This window comes from Orycteropus afer, unplaced genomic scaffold, assembly GCF_000298275.1.
Source record: "Orycteropus afer afer isolate SDZICR_OR568_19922 unplaced genomic scaffold, OryAfe1.0 scaffold00041, whole genome shotgun sequence".
Lineage (NCBI taxonomy): Eukaryota > Metazoa > Chordata > Mammalia > Tubulidentata > Orycteropodidae > Orycteropus > Orycteropus afer.
The window spans coordinates 396902-413678 of NW_006921628.1; the positions used below are offsets into that span (position 1 = coordinate 396902).

General features: G+C 39.0%; 1 protein-coding gene across 1 annotated transcript in view; it reads left to right on the top strand.

The window, feature by feature from the left end:
• Nucleotides 1-16777, top strand: part of CACNA1D (calcium voltage-gated channel subunit alpha1 D) — a 515670-nt gene that overhangs the window by 312812 nt on the left and 186081 nt on the right. The window contains exons 5-7 of the mRNA XM_007937239.2: nucleotides 6539-6681; nucleotides 12355-12507; nucleotides 13337-13533. Coding sequence (XP_007935430.1) covers nucleotides 6539-6681; nucleotides 12355-12507; nucleotides 13337-13533 — 493 coding nt within the window. The remainder of the gene's footprint in view (nucleotides 1-6538; nucleotides 6682-12354; nucleotides 12508-13336; nucleotides 13534-16777) is intronic.

The following is a 16777-nucleotide window of genomic DNA, read 5'->3' on the forward strand; positions in this document are numbered from 1 at the left end:
TACATTGACAGATTAGTTTATTTGCTGTCTGTTTTTTTTATATAAAGTTTTATTGGAACACAGCCACACTCATTCATATCTGTGGCTACTTTTGCAGTATAATGGTAGCATTGAGTAGTTGTGACAGCAACTGTATGACCTGCTAAGGCTAAAATATTTACTATATGGCACTTTATAGAAAATGTTTGCTGATCCTTACCTAGAAAAACCACTAGAAAAATCAAAATGTATGACTAATAATCCTACAAATCAAACCCATTGCTATCAAGTCAATTCTGACTCATTGCAATCCTAAAGTAGAGATTAAATAAAAAAAAAAAAAAAGAGGCTCAATTAATCCAGAAAAGATAGAGAAGAGGAAACAATGAACAATGGACAGGACAAATAAAAAACAAACAACAAGATGGTAAATTTAAACCCAGCTAAACTTTATTTAAAATCCAGGGATTATAAGATTATACATATTGAAAAAATAGCAGCTCTATAGTGTCGACAAGAGAGAGGATAGAAAGAGATATACCATGAAAAAAACTAATGAAATCTAGAGTGGCTGTATTACTATTCAAAAAAGTAGGTGTCAGAAGAAGGAATATTTTTAGGATTAAATAGAAACATTTCATAATTATAAAGGAATCATTTCAGCAAGATGATGTAACAATACTAAATGTATATATGCCTATTAACAGAGCTTCAAAGTACATGGAGCAAAAACTGACAGAAATGAAAGGAACCCTATATAATTTGTAACTGTAGAATCTTATACTCCTTTCTGTGTAATTGATAGATCATGTAGACAAAAAAATCACTAAGAATATAGGAGACTTAAACAACATCATCAGCCACCATGACCTAATTGACATTTTTAGAATATTCCACCCAGTAAGAACATCATATGGATCATTCACCAAGAGAGCCAGTATCATTCCAGGCCATAAAATAAGTCTTGGTGGATTTAGGAGGAATTAAATCATGCAGAGTTATGTTTCCTGAATGAATTTAGCAATGTTTATGGATAAAAGGTCAGTATAAAAAATTATGTGGATTTATATATAGTAACCACAAACAGTTAAAAAATGAAGATTTAAAAATATTGCCATTTACTATGACATCCAAAAACATGATCTCTATTTAGAGATAAATTTAACAAAACACTGCAATGAAAATTACAAAGCCTTACTGAAAGAAAATTGAAAAAGACTTAGGTAAATACAGTTATCTACTATGTTGTGGTATTGGAAGACTCACTATTGTTAGAATGTCAGTTCTCACACAATTTGATCTGTAGATTGAATACAATTCCAATCTAAATCCAGAGGATTTTTGTAGAAATTGACAAGTTTCTTCTAAAGTTTATATGGATTTTAAAGAACCTCTAGACTAATCAAACAAATGTTGAAAAACAAAGCTGGAGGAATTATACTATCTGATTTTTAAGGCTTACTGTAAAGCCAGAGTAGGCAACATAGTGTGATAGCGACATAAGGAGTTGACACAAAGATCAATGAAACAGAATGAAGGGTCCAGAAATTGACCCATACATATATGATCAATTGACATTGGGTTGAGGACAATGTTTTCAACAAATGGTGTTGGAAAACTTGTTTATTCATAAGAAAAAAATAAATCATTATTCTTACCTCCCAAAAACCAAAACCCCACTGCCAAGTCAATTCTGGCACACAGTGACCCTATAGGACAGAGTAGAACTGCCCCATTGGGTTTCCAAAGTTGTAAATCTTTACAGAAGCAGACAGCCTCATCTTCCTCCCACTCGGCTGGCTGGGTTTGAACCACTGATTTTTTTTAGTTAACAGCCAGCACTTTGACCACTGTGCCACCAGTGTCTTCACCTCATACCATATGCAATACTATCTTAAAATAGATCACAGACCTAAATTAAAAGCTAAAATAATAAAACTTCTAGTAGAAAACATATAGGAAAATCTTTATGATCTTGGAATAGGCAAAAATATGTGTGGACTTAAAAGGTACTAGCAGCCATCAAAGAAATAATGGAAAATTTGGACTTTATCAAGATTTATAACTTTTTTTCAAAAGACACTGTAAAACTAATGAAAAGCCAATTCACAGATTGGGGGAAAAAAATTTGCAATACATAACATCTGACAAAAGACTTGTATTCAGAGTATTTAAAGAATTTTTACAGTCAGTAATAAGACAATCCAATAAATTAATGTGCAAAAGATTTGAACTGATCTTCACAAAAGAAGATACATCGGTGGCCAAGAGGCAGCTGAAAAGATGCTCAACATCATTAGTAATTAAAGAAGTGCAAATTAAAACCACAATGACATGCCCACTAGTCCTACTAAATATAAAAAGACTGACAATACCAAATGTTAACCAGAATGTGGAGCAACTGAAACTCTCATACATTTCTTGTAGAAATGGAAACTGATGCAAAGACTTTGGAAAACAGTTTGCCAGTTTCTTACAAGTTTGTATTTTGAGTAAATATACACTTACCATATAATCATATTACTAATCTATTCTTAGGTGTTCACCTAAGAAAAACAAAAACACATATCCACAAAAACACTTGTACATTAATATTCATAATAGCTTTATTCATAATAGAGAAAAATTGGAAACAAGTCAAATATCCATCAGCAAATGAATAGATAAACTCATTGTGGTATATTCATATAATCAAACATTTTTCAAGTAATAAAAAGAAGCTGCTGGCAAATGCAGTAACATAGATGAATCTGGAAAACATTCTGAACAAAAGAAGATAAAAGAGAACATACTAACTACATGATTCTATTTATGTAAAATTCTAGAAAAGAAAAAAGTAATCTATATCAATAAACAGCCAATCAGTGGTTGCCTAGAACTGAGCATATAGGGGGAAGATTGATTGCAAAGATGGGGAGGAGGTGGGAGAACCTTGTGAGGTGTTTGTGATGTTCTCTTTCTTCATTGTGGTGTTAGTTGTTGAATGCTATTGTGTCAATTCTGACTCATAGCTATGCCATGTGACAGAGGAGAACTGCTTCACAGGGTTTTCTTGGCTATCATCTTTACAGAAGCAGATTCCAGATCTGTCTTCCTCAGAGCCACTGGGTGGGTTTGAACTACCAACCTTTCCATTAGCAGCGGAGCACTTAACCCACTTAGGTATTTGTGGCAGTTAAGGTTGTGTGTCAGCTTGGCTGGGCATTGGTTTTGAGTGGCTTGGCAGCTGAGTGTAGTTATTCCCCATGATGAGACTGTAATCATAGTCATGGTGGAATCTGTTGTGAGATGTGAATCAGTGGAAAGGGAGCTGCCTTTGGGGTGTGGCCTGCTTCCAGTATAAAAGGAGATGCTTTGAGAAAGGTAACTAGCTTTTTGGCACATTTGGATTCTTCTCTTGGCTGAGTTTTTGTCTGAAGTTCCTGGACTTGAAGCAGTGGACTGCTGTGTTGTCTGCTGATCTTGGGATTGTGCCATTTTACCTATCAATCTTGGGGCTGTCAGCTTCAGCAGCTAATAGCTGTGTGAGTTATGAGAAGCCTCCAGCTCCAGTGGGCCTGGAATAAGATTCAGAGCTGGAACCCAAGGTCAAGGGACCTTCAGCCAGCCCCTAGAGTCAGTACTCTGAATTTGGACTTTTAGTCTCCTAAACTGTAAGAGGGGAGCTCTGGTAGCATAGTGCCTAATGCACTTGACTGCTACCTAGAAGGCTGGTGGTTCAAAACCACCAACCACTCCTCGGAAGGAAGATGGGGCAATCTACTTCCGTAGTGATACTGCCTCAGAAACCCAAGGAGGGGTCGTTATGAGTCGGGTCTGACTCAATGGCACATAACAACAACAACAACAAACTGTAAGAGAATAAATTCCTGTTTGTTAAAGCCTCTGCTTGTGGTATATGTGTTATAGCAGCAGTAGAGAACAAAGACCAAATTTATATTTTTCAAAACTCATCTCATGATACACTTAAAATGGGTGCATGTTATTATATATAAATTAAACTATAATAAAGATAATTTAAAATGTAAAAAATCATGTACTAAAGTAAAACTGATCTCATTGGCCTTTATTTTCTCATTAAAATGGAAAACTTTAGAACATCACACTATCTAAAATACGCACTAAACTGTAGTCAAAGAAAGAATAGAAGAAAAGTTTTGAAAGAGGAAAATTATTACTTGCCTTCATTTGAATCACGTTCCTATTTCACTAAAGGTTCTAATAGCCGTCTGTATCTCAATTCAGTGGATTTCTGTTCAAAGTCCACAATGACTTGCTGCTTTTGTAAAGATTCCCATACTAGAGACATTAGGAAAGTGACTGATACTTCTAAAATGTTAACTGCTAATAACATGGCCACAGGAAGACTCGATGTGTCTACCAGAGCTTTACAGACAAGTTAGATCTGAACCAACTTCTATCCTCCTCCTGTAATTTTTCAATACACATGGATTCAAACATTCAGGTTCGTCACCTCGGCTGTTGCACAGATGAGCATGAGGTGCTTACTCTTGTGCTTCTGGCTTTTGTCAGCTTGGGCAGCATCTGGCTTTTTATCTCCTGTCTTAAGGGCAAACTTTTAATAACAGCCTGTGGTCAAATACTGCTTTCTCCTGGTGCCCTTATCTCTTCAGGCACATGGTACTGTTTGGAGGTGGGGAATGGGAGGCCCAGAGAAAAAGAGGGACTTTCCTAATGCCTCATAACTCTCAGGAATGGAAACCAGCCCCTGCCCCGTACCCCCTTGTGCTCTCAGGAAACAGCAGCCAGCCTCTCTCTGACTCAGGCCTCCCCAGTAATGAAAGAGAGACATTATTCACCTGTTTTCAAGGACATTACTGAAGAACAGGGAATAAAAGGATCATGAAGTGCATGTACATTGCAAAACACTGATACTTGAAAGCAATCTGAAGTCACCACCTGCATAAATTACTTTCCTGAAACCCTGTGGGATGAAAATTCCTGTGGCTGCCACATTTCAGAAGAGTTTGAGGTTTCCTTTCTTCCTTTAGCTTTGTTTTTGTGAAACCGTGAACTTGTTTTGGAGGGGAAACTTTTAACTTTAGTCGCAGTGCGGGGATTTACAGTAATTAAAAAACTACGCTGAGGAGAGAGAGACCTGCCATAAATGTGATATATTTCCCCAGTCATAACTATAGGGAGAAGAGCCCACCATCCGAAGCTTGGAAAAGGTGGAGACCTGGCTTATCATCAACCCTTCACCCACTCCCGGCTGTTTCTTGGCTAATTGCTGTACTGTTACTAGAACACACGGCTAGTCTATAAATGTCCTAGAATGACATTACTATACTCGATCAGGACTGCAATCAGACCACCCTGTATTTTATGGAGCCAGTGTCTTGGTGATCCAGAGACATGCCAGCGGGGGGAGAAGAGTTCCTGCTTTGGCTGCTAATTAAACTTTAGAAACCTTTTCTTTGTTGCTTGGCCAATAATTCCCACAATCTGATGGCTAGAGATGATTCTGTTTGAAATGGGCAAATTTATATTTATTCTGAAAAACAAGCAACAATTCCAAAGAATAAATATTTATTTGAAAGAGCAAAAGTAACTGTCAAATGAGCAGATTGCCTGAAAATAGCTTTATCCGTAAAACCTTCTGAGAGTAGGAAAAAATTTACGGTGGCTGCCAGATACAATAATATTCACATTTCAGAAGAGAAAATAACGGTATTAATGCCTTACCTTAGGTTATTGCTTTTAGCCTTTTTGAGAGCTCCTCAACATCTGTGATATACATTATTCCTCTAATGTCCCTCTAGGCTTGAAAATTGGGGTGGGGGGGAGTGGAGAGAGGTTTCAACTTGGCCAGAATAACAGCAAGTTGGTGACTATATTGGAAATGGTATTGCACATCAATTAAGATTTAGGATTTTTAAGTCATTGATCCTTCACTGACTTACTTAGCAATATTTTGGGAGCACTTTTTATGTGTTGGGCCACTGCTGTGGGCACTGGGGATAACAAAACAGATAAAAAAAATCCCTGTAGACAGGGAGCCTTTATTCTAATGGTGGCAACAAACCTAGGTTTGTATGCTAGCTCTGCACTAGTTGTGTGACCTTGGGCAAGTTATTTAATCTCATCAAAGTTGTTTCTTCATCTGTAAAATGGTGCTAATAATAATGCCTGCTTTATAGCATTTTATGAGGATTAATGAGATAATGTATATAAAGTGCTCAGCACATAGTGAGTGCTTAAGAAATGGTCACTGCTGTGTATGTTGTTGCCATTGTTTCTGTTTGGGATAGTTCTACTTGTCGCCAATGGGTTCCCAGTGAATCCATTCTGTGGGAAGTGACTTGCTGTAGCTGCTGTATTGGCATGAAAATGTAAGATTAATCCATGCCCCAAATAATTCAGATGTAGGGGTAATGTTCAGACTTCATAGCCATGTTCTTGCCTTTGCCTTGCTTTCCTTTTATTTAAGCAGCAGCCACATAGAATTAGCCCTTGTTCAAAAATAACTACTATTATCATCCTGTTTTGCTTCCTTGGGTGACAGACTCTAACATTTCTTTCTCTCTTCTTCTTTCAGATTGTTTAGTGTAATTTTGGAACAATTAACCAAAGAAACAGAAGGCGGTAACCACTCTAGTGGCAAATCAGGAGGCTTTGATGTCAAAGCCCTCCGCGCCTTTCGAGTGTTACGACCACTTCGACTAGTATCAGGAGTGCCCAGTAAGCAGTTTTTGTTTCCTAGAGTCAGGAGTTTGCTGATTTTTTCTTCTAGGTGGGTCTCAGAATTATGAAACAGAGTGCTACTAGGTAAGTTGCTATGCACCATTCAAGGGCTCAGCAGAGACCACATGGGCCTTCACAGTTTATAAAACCCTTTGCTTACATTGTCACTTTGTATACTTGTCACAGCCTCCAGAAGTAATGATTGTTGCCATTTTGATTTTGTAGAAGAAAGAATCTCCTCTAGTAGAGAACTGAGTAAGTGAAGGCATCAGACTTGGAGTTCATGTCTCCTGATTCCAGTCTAGCTTTCTTCCTCTGATAATATGTTGCATCATTTCCTCCTCACTCCCAGGCCTGCCCCTCTGAAAGTGGTGGGTTATATCTGTGAATGTATTATAGGACTCCACTGACTTGTTGTTTTCAAAGTGGAAAACAGTAGAGAACTGGATTCCTGAAAACTGTGCTTAGCTCTTACACGACTAGGAATTGTGCCCGACCAGCTCTAGGCGGAAGAGATGAATATTTCAGTTTCCTTATCCATATATAGGGCACAGTATTAGCTGTCTTGAAAGCTGTTGTGAAGACTGAATGAGATAATATAAGGAGAGTTCCTAGTGTAATGTGTGGAACCCAAGAGGAGGCTCTCACTGAGGGATTGTTGTTGTTGTTGTTATGTGCCGTCGAGTCGGCCCCGACTCATAGCGACCCCTCCTTGGGTTTCCGAGGCAGTATCACTACGGAAGTAGGATTGCCCAACCTTCCTTCCGAGGAGTGGCTGGTGGGTTTGAACCGCCAGCCTTCTGGTTAGCAGTCAAGTGCTTTAGCCACTATGCTACCAGAGCTCCTTCACTGAGGGACAGACACTATTATTTTCCACTAGGAGCTATTATAGGTGCTCTGGTGGTGTAGTGCCTAAGGCATTTGACTGCTAACCAGAAGGCTGGCAGTTCAAACCCATCGGCCACTCCTCGGAAGGAAGATTGGGCAATCTACTTCCGTAGAGATACTGCCTCGGAAATCCAAGGAGGGGTTGCTATGAGTCGCAATTGACTTGATGACAGTGAGTTTGGTTTTTTTGGAGGAACTGTTAACTGGTCAGTGTTGGGCCCTAGTTTGCTCCTTGTCTCCTTATTTCAGGCCCCCAGGCAGGGTTGAGTGCCAACTGAGTTGGAACAGATGCCCTGTCTGTGTCCTGGTCAGACCCTCAGGGCTCTTACACTTACATAAGGAACATGGGATTTGATTCACTGGGCTCTGCCCTCTTACAGACCACCTCCTGTTGGGACTTCAGAAAGTAGAAGTCCTAACACCTTTCCAAGGAATGGTGGTTCAGAGATGGTTGTTTGGTCACAGCTGGAGGAAGGATATGAGACTGGAGGGTGTGCCTATGTTTTTACAACTCATAAAGCCATCAGAAAAGCACAGATTTTTTTTTTTTAATCCCCCTCTCCAGAAGTTCTTCATGAAATTTTATTAAACTTGTTGGTACTCAGAATACACCAGAAGTTCTCTGGAAAAAAAAAAAAAAAACTATTTCCAAATTTAACATTTTAAAGGGTAGGAAGTGGTGTTTTATGTACACTTGTTTTTCCAGATGCTTCATTTATTTTCATTGAAAAAGATCAGCACAAGTCAAAACCACAGAACTGTCTGGAAGCAATTGAGAGAAATAGCAGTACCTTGAAAATGACTGGCTTTTTTAAGTGTAACATGATTAAATGAGAAGTTCAGTGAGCGAACAAGTTCTTTCAGATATAGTTGTTATAGCTTAATCTAATTTCAAAGTAACCATGACAACTTTTTTCCTCAAAAGACCTAATGACAAGAGAGCTTGCCCTAGGTATATGCTGTGAACAGACACACTGGTGGTGTGGCTTCAAAAGTGCAAGACTCTGGCCAGTGAAATCACTCAGAACTCATGTAGCATTGTTTTGACTCCATTGGCTAATGTTGTAGTCTTTACTAGTTGATGAGTGCAGATTAGTATGCCAGATACTCTTGAGAATCAGTTATAAACTTTATTTTTCCTTGTCTCCAAAACCTCACTGTTTGAAATTTGGCAGAGAATTGCATCTCTCTCTTACAGATCTACAGAGAAAAGTGGGAATCTGAGTCTTGTGTAAGGACCTTATGGACATATTTTAATCCTTTTGTGACTTGTAGGATATATGTGTGGGTGTGTGTGTACACACACACCCACACATATATAGTGCTCACCTACATTTTCTGGTTATGGGGTTCAGTGGGAAATTCTTATCCCACTTCTGATGCATGTTGCTATCTGGTGAGGGCCCGCATAACTGCTTGAATCTGAAGAAAGGGCCTCTTCTCACAAACCCCAACACCAGAGATCCCTCGTAACATCTGTGTCTCATTAATTGTATGAAAATCCATATTACCTCAAAAAACTTTTTTTCATTTCATTCAAAATGCCTTCCATTACTGAAAACAGGGTTTCAACAAAAAAATCTAGAGCAGAAAATAATTTGGTCTTGAAAGGTTAACTGCCCTGATGGAGCCTCCAAGTTTCTCTTCAAATCCAAATGAGCTTTTGAGGGAGGGAGTTGAGAGCTGTGGGCTGTACTATTTCCAGTGTTGACTGGCAGCTGTGGCCTAGTGATTTCTTCTCTCAAACCAAAAAAGAAAAAAAAACTCACTGCTCTCAAGTCAAATTGGTCTCATAGTGACCCCTCCTTGGGCTTCCCAGGCGGTATCTCTATAGAAGTAGATCGCCCAGTCTTCCTTCCAAGGAGTGGCTGGTGGGTTTGAACCGCCAGCCTTCTGGTTAGCAGTCAAATGCCTTAGGCACTATGCCACCAGAGCTCCTAATTTCTTCTCTAGTACCTGAAATTGTTACCCAGCCAAATACCCAGACATGTTGAACTGTTTACACTTATCTAGGAATTGTCTAGCCTCTTCCAAAGAGAATGCTGACTGTCCTGTAAGACACGGTTTTGTGTGCACATTTATATTCTCATTCAGTAGAAGATTACATATATTTCAAAAGATAGTATTTCAGACATCTGTGGTGTTCTTAACAAAGTATACTCAGTTATCTGGAAAGTTTTTATCAGACTTCTGTACCACTAAAGCAGGAAAGAACCCTAAATATCATCTGGTCCTTTTTCATGATCTTTTAGCTGAAGAAACTGAGGCCTGTTAGTTGACGAAACTGTCGTGCAAGTTGTAACAGCTAATGGGTGGCCAAGGAGGACCAGACCCATATGTCCTTTTTCCTGGCCCTGTGTTCTTTCCACTATATCCCACTGCCTCCTCGACTAGAGTCTTGTGGCATATACATCAATATTGATGATGTACAAAAGAGCATAATGAAAGTGTACACATTATCTCATAAATTTGATCAGTCTGAAATATAGGTTGTTCCAAATGTCATAATATTAAATGTATAGCTCACTGCCATAGAATTGAGAAGAGCTAACTGCTGGATGATGATTTTGGATGGCGCCATCAATGTATTTATAAAAAAGAAGAGGAGGAAGAACCTGCCCAAGTATATTAGAGAAGATGTTTGCATCTCACCTTCATTTATTGCTTGAAGGAGGCAAAAACACTGAAAATCATTCTGTCCATCATTCTTTTCAAAAAAGCCATTTGAACATTTAAATACCTGAAGGCAACACCCAGAATTTTAGTTGTAGTGAAGGTCTTGAAAACTGGAGTCTTTGAGTCCAAAATCTTCTTAGCAGTCTTCTAGTCATTTCTCCCACCTATTCCCACAGGGTTCTTATTGCCATAAACTTTTATTATTGCTGTTAAGTATTCTTCCCTTTGGTTGGTGTATGTTGTTGTTGTTGTTGTTATGTGCCCTCGAGTCGGACCTGACTCATAGCAACCCATCCTTGGGTTTCCAAGGCAGTAACACTATGGAAGTAGATTGTCCAATCTTCCTTCCGGGGAGTGGCTGGTGGGTTTCAACCGCCAGCCTTCTGGTTAGCAGTCAAGTGCCTTAGGCACTACGCTGCCAGAGCTCCCTAGTTGTTGTATACTGATTTCTAATGTATTTAACTCTAAGCATCTCAACTTCTTACATTCTTTATTCCTTTAAAAATGTTTGGAAAGGGAAAGTGAGAAGATACTAGAAAAGGGGCAGTTTGAAGGAGAGAGAAACAATGGGGAGGGGAAGTGAAAGAGAAGAAAAGAGTGAATTACAGAGCAGAAGCCAGTGTCATAGGGCAGTCAGTGAAAGAATGTGGACTGGGAAGCATGGTTTCTATTGTGGTTCTGGTCTCTACTCTTCCTCAGTCCTCTGCTCCCTTCCATCTAATGCTAATCCTTAGTGCTATCCCAAATCTCACTTCCTTTTATCTCTTTTTCTCTTCTTTGGCAGGCTTACTCATCCCATGGCTCTCAGTATTAGTCTGTGGATAGCTTTTCCACATGTTCCACCTTCATCTCTCTAGGCCCCTATTTCAGCTGCTGGGCACTTCTGTTTTAATGTTATGCCAGTATTCAAAGCTCAACAGGTCCAAAGTCAGTTGCTCTTCTTCCTGTTCTTTCTCTGCCCTTCCTCTCCTACTTCTGTCATTTTGGGAGAGCCTCCTTTCAACTAGCTTATTGTTGTTTAGGCCATTACAGTTTGCCTCATGACTGTGGCTTACATAATTGGAACACTCCATAGGCATCTGTCTGTTTCCAAACTCAGATTCTACATTCTGATCTCATCCTGATCCTTTTCCTGACCTAACTGTAGAGTCCCAGAACTCCCAAACTATTTCTGCATCTGTGTAGCCTACAGTTGCCCTGTTTATCTTTCTAAAAAGTGGCTGTTTTTTGCTCATGGGCTAGTCTGGCTCTGTAATTCTGATTTAAACCCCAAGCTGGTAGTTGGTTGTCCATCCCCCAATCTTCTTTTCCTCTAAATGAGTGCCAGTCAAGAGTCACTACTTCCAAATCCACATTGTCCTTGCTCACTTCTTTGCCTGGGGTATGCCATTCTGTCTGCCTGGAGTAGCCACTCTCCCTTAGCCATCTGTGGAAACTCATCCTACTGAACCTTCAGGCCCTGCCTTGAGGGAGGCTGCTTCAGAGTCCTCTTTCTTCATTCCACCCAAAAATGATGTCTTTCTTCCCATTTCACTTTTAATGGCTTGATAGTACTCATATAGCATCTGATATGTGCTACCTTCCAAACGCAAACCAAACCCACTGCCATCAAGTTGATTCTGACTCATAGTGACTCCCTTTGGGTTTCCAAGGTGGTAAATCTTTACCAAATTAGGTAAGAATACAGTTATTTGTGTTTAATCCTTATATTTCCTCCTGGGATATATTCCCTTTGCTAAAAGGCACTTTATGTAACACTTCTTCAAATCCCTAAAAAACACTAAATCTTAAGCTTTCTACATAGTAGATATTCAAGGTACTTTGTTGAATGGACGAACAAATGTATAAATCAATGACTAACTTTGATATTAGACAGTCCCTTCTCCAGGCCTTAGTCTCCTATCTATTAAGTGAAAGAGTTCAATTAAATGACCTTTAAGATTCCTTTTTAGCTCATCTCACATCCAGGCTTCATGTTAATTAAGTTTTGAAGTCTCTTTTTGAGTTCTATTACTGTGTGTTGTAAATGGAACAAGCACCATTAGAAATTATATAAGTATCATTGAAGTGTCTTCCTTTTTACAAACTTATTTTTATCTTTCCTAGGTTTACAAGTTGTCCTGAACTCCATTATAAAAGCCATGGTTCCCCTTCTTCACATAGCCCTTTTGGTATTATTTGTAATCATAATCTATGCTATTATAGGATTGGAACTTTTTATTGGAAAAATGCACAAAACATGCTTTTTTGCTGACTCAGGTAAGTAATGAAAATGGTAGATAATCTGATTTTTTTTTAAATTAGGTTTTCCCAAAAGCAATTTCTGTGATTTTAGGAATATAGGCAGACTCAGGCTACGAATATCCAACTTAAAGACAACTGTTACTTGCCCTTTAATGTTACTTAAATTTGCCCTCACTTTGATCCAACCCCTACTCTCAACAAATTCTTCATCACAATTACCTTCTCTTGCTATGCTTGCAGCTTTTAAATCACGGAAAAGGCTTTCAGCCTTTTCTTGCACTAACTCAGATCAAACCAAACCCATTGCCATTGAGCCATTTCCGACTCATAGTGACTCATACAGTTTTCCAAGGCTGTAAATCTTTATGGAAGTAGACTGCCCCATCTTCCTTCTGTGAAGCAGCTGGTGATTTGAACCACCATCCTTCTGGTTAGCAGTAAAATGCCTTAGACACTGTACCACTAGAGCTCCTTTTCTTGCACTAAAGTATGGCTAAATAAGAACTATATGTACCTGTTCCTAGTCACCTACAAATTCCACTTAGATTTAAAGACAGTCAGAAATGGATGTCATTTGTAATCCAGGGACTGCCTATATGAGACAAAACAACAGCATTGTTCTGTTTAGTCTTAGAAAAGGAAAGAGCAATGGCTTGTGGCTAAATAAGAAAAAATTCACTAAGGAGGGAATATATGAGCTGAAACTTGAAGGTCAAGAAGGATTCTGAGATGGCATAGATGGGCGGTAGGATGTTCCAGACTCTGGCAAAGATGTTTAGTGTCTGCTGAGGAATTTCCTTGTGTTCCTCTCCTAAGTGGTGAGGTCTTCTTGCTCTGTTTGCAGATATCGTAGCTGAAGAGGACCCAGCACCATGTGCGTTCTCAGGGAATGGACGCCAATGTACCGCCAATGGCACAGAGTGTAAGAGTGGCTGGGTTGGCCCAAATGGAGGCATCACCAACTTTGATAACTTTGCCTTTGCCATGCTCACCGTGTTTCAGTGTATCACCATGGAGGGCTGGACTGACGTGCTCTACTGGGTAAGCAGCTTGAGGGAAGAGTTTATGGAGTATTCTCTCCTTGCTTGAAAATATTTCAGCAGCTAGAGCCTCATTGTAAAGGTGATTGTAGAAGAGACCCTGGAAATCATTTCTTTGGGAAGTGAAGCAGACCCTCTCTTCACTCAGCAGGGCTTATTATCCTGCTTTCTCAGGGGCCTTTGTTTCAGTTGTAGAAAGTTGCTGTATGATGTTGGCATCTGGCCTTCTAATTCTCCACTACTCAGTGCTGCCTGGGGAGTTAGTGCTGAGTGTGCCCAGTAGTCTCCTTTGGTTGAACCACAGAAGGCCAGGGCTACCTTGATTAAACTCCAAGAGATCCACAAGGTCATTTCCTAGATTAATAGGACTTCTGCTTTTAAATTTGATCTTTTAGTTATAAAGGCAAGGTTTTTTATACTAGATTCTAAAGAACAGTTATACAGACAAGAAGTTAGATCCTCGTTATGCTTTCCATAACTTCTTGTTGTTGTTGTGTGCTGTCGAGTTGGCCCCGACTCATAGTGACCCCTCCTTGGGTTGCCAAGGCATTAGTATAGCCTTAAGCCTAAAATTAGATTTTCCCCTATTATAATATTTCTCTTGTGTATATTCAGTGTTATTGTAGAACAGTCCACAACAAGCTCTCTTTGAAGCTATAGAACTCTGGCAGAGAGGGTGGATATTGCACTTCAGACTTCCAGGTCTGGCAGACCTGTCCAACACACCATGAAAACAGTTGGACATACTTCCATTGGCCTTTGAAGGGTCTGATTGCTCTTGTGCCAGATAGAGCCAGAAGGATTTGCTGTAAATAAAGCACCCAAAACCAAACCCACTGCCACTGAGTCAATTCCAACTTACAATGACCCCTACAGGGTTTCCAAGGTTGTGAATCTTTATGAAAGCAGACTGCCTCATCCTTCTCCTGCAGAGTGGCTGGTAGGTTCAAACCACAAACCTTTCGGTTAGTGGCTAGATGCTTTAACCTCTGTACTGCTAGACTGTCTTATATATAAAGTGCAGCAGTATTTGAATAGCAATTTCTTAGATCTGCGTGAGTTTATTTGATTGGTGTAGTTTGAAAAAGTGAAAAGAACTTTAGAAATTGTTTTCCATGGTACAGAGTTGCCATGAAAAACAGCTAACATGTAGATTTTGAGCCTAAATCCAAATCCACATAGGATTAACCAGCATTCCAATACAAGTTGTTAGAAGGCAGTTAGTAGTAACGTATTTCTAGAATGGCAGTCTGTATTTAGAAGGCCTGCAAATTGAGAAGTTACTTCTGACAGCCTCTAAATTTTAGATACTTTACAGGCCTTCATATTGCTCCCTAACTGAAGCATATAATGTTTACAAATTGGTTTCTGCTTCGCTTCACCAGTGAAAACTATGCTTGCAGGATTGTGCAAGTCCCTATATATTCAGTGTTAGGCAAAGAAAGAAAGTTTTTATCTTTAGTTCTCATGGTGTGAATCCAGTTTGATAATGTGGTTTAAATATCACTAGCATTATATTGCTCTTTTCTCCTCCTTCTGATTGTCATAGTAATGTGTGTGTTTGTGTGTGAGTGTCTGTATGGGTCTGCATGTCTGTTATATATATTCATGAAACAACTCCTTTTCATAAAGTGGAAAGAGCAGGGAGATTATATTGCATGAGATAAGACCATGGCTTGCAAGGAGACCTTCAAATTTAGGGAAAGGGTGCATTTTCACTATTATCATCTAAATTGCAGCTCCCAGTCAGATTAGCTGAGGTCTCAATCCCAATCTGCCCTTGCAGTTTGTTATAAATACAAAAAGTATTACCCGAATAGTCTAAACTCTGATTCTTTCCCCAAAACAGTATAGAAAATAACATTTTTAGTTTTAGTTTTTAAAATAAATATCTATGATGCATCTCAGCTTTGTTTTTCTCTCTGTTGTCACAGTGAATTGTCAATTGCTGATCCGACATGCCTTGACTAATGGACAATTTTATACTTTATGTTAATTTCTACACATTGATTCTCTTGTGACAACTTTCCTATTGTCAAGCAAGTGAAAATTCTGGGAGTGTAAGATTAAGGAGGGAAAACTCCATGCATCCAGAAACAAAAAGTTTTCATTTGCTCTCCTGAGAACCTTTAAGTATTACCTAGGGTGATATAATTATGATTATTGTTAATATAATGTATCACATACTTAATAATTTGACAAAATAATAATTACATTCTTTATGAATTATGTAGCATTTTTATTCTGATGAAGAAATGAAAGTAATTTATCAGTGTTATCCCAGTATATATCTCTTAATAGAAGGTCTATAACGATTTTGAAGATGGAGACAGCAGGATGTAGAGAGCCCACAGCAAATGGTTGATCCAGAACAGAGGTCATCAAACTTTTTTTTAAAGGACCAGACGGCAAATATTTTTGCCCTTGTAGACCTTGAAGCCTGTCTTACTAGTAACTGCTTAGCTGGGCTACTGTAGTACCAAAGCAGCCATAGAGAATATGTGAATGAATGGATATGGCTCTATTCAAATAAGATTTTATGAATACTGAAATTTGAATGTCATATAATTTTCATAGGTCATGAAATACTCTTCTTTCCAATCATTTCAAAATGTAGTAACAATTTTTAGCTCAAGGGAGATACAAAAGCAGATGGCAGACCAGATTTAGCCTGCAAGTTATAGTTTGGTGACCTCTGGTCTAGACTAGAACCCAGTCCTTTTTCCTTGGCAGTCTTCCACTTATCAGAGCTTTGTAAACACTTCTAGAACACTAGGGGGCAGCTAAGTAATGTCTTCCAGAGTGTTCACAAAGCTCTTACTCTCTGAAACTCATCAGGATGGTTTTTATTACTTGCTGATTGCATTTATTAACTCATCGTAGAGATAGGCAGGAGGTGAGGCACCAAGTCTTCATAATATTTTATAGACCTTGGTCAGCTGGAAGCCACACAGCTATGTTCTAGGACAGAACATCCATGCCCAGCACAGTGCCTGGCACAGAGCAGGTGTTCAACAAATACTGGGCACTATTATAATCCCTCAAGTGTGCCAATCCCATTGCCGCATGACTGTAGAGGGGCCATGCTTGAATATCTATTTTTATCTACAGCTGGAGCATAAAAGGAGCATTTTGGGAAATAAAGGAGATTACATTTTAAATACTGATTACACGCAAATTACTCAATTCTTGTGGCATTTTTATATGGTGGATAAACTCTTTGTTGGGGATAGTTTTCCATCTAA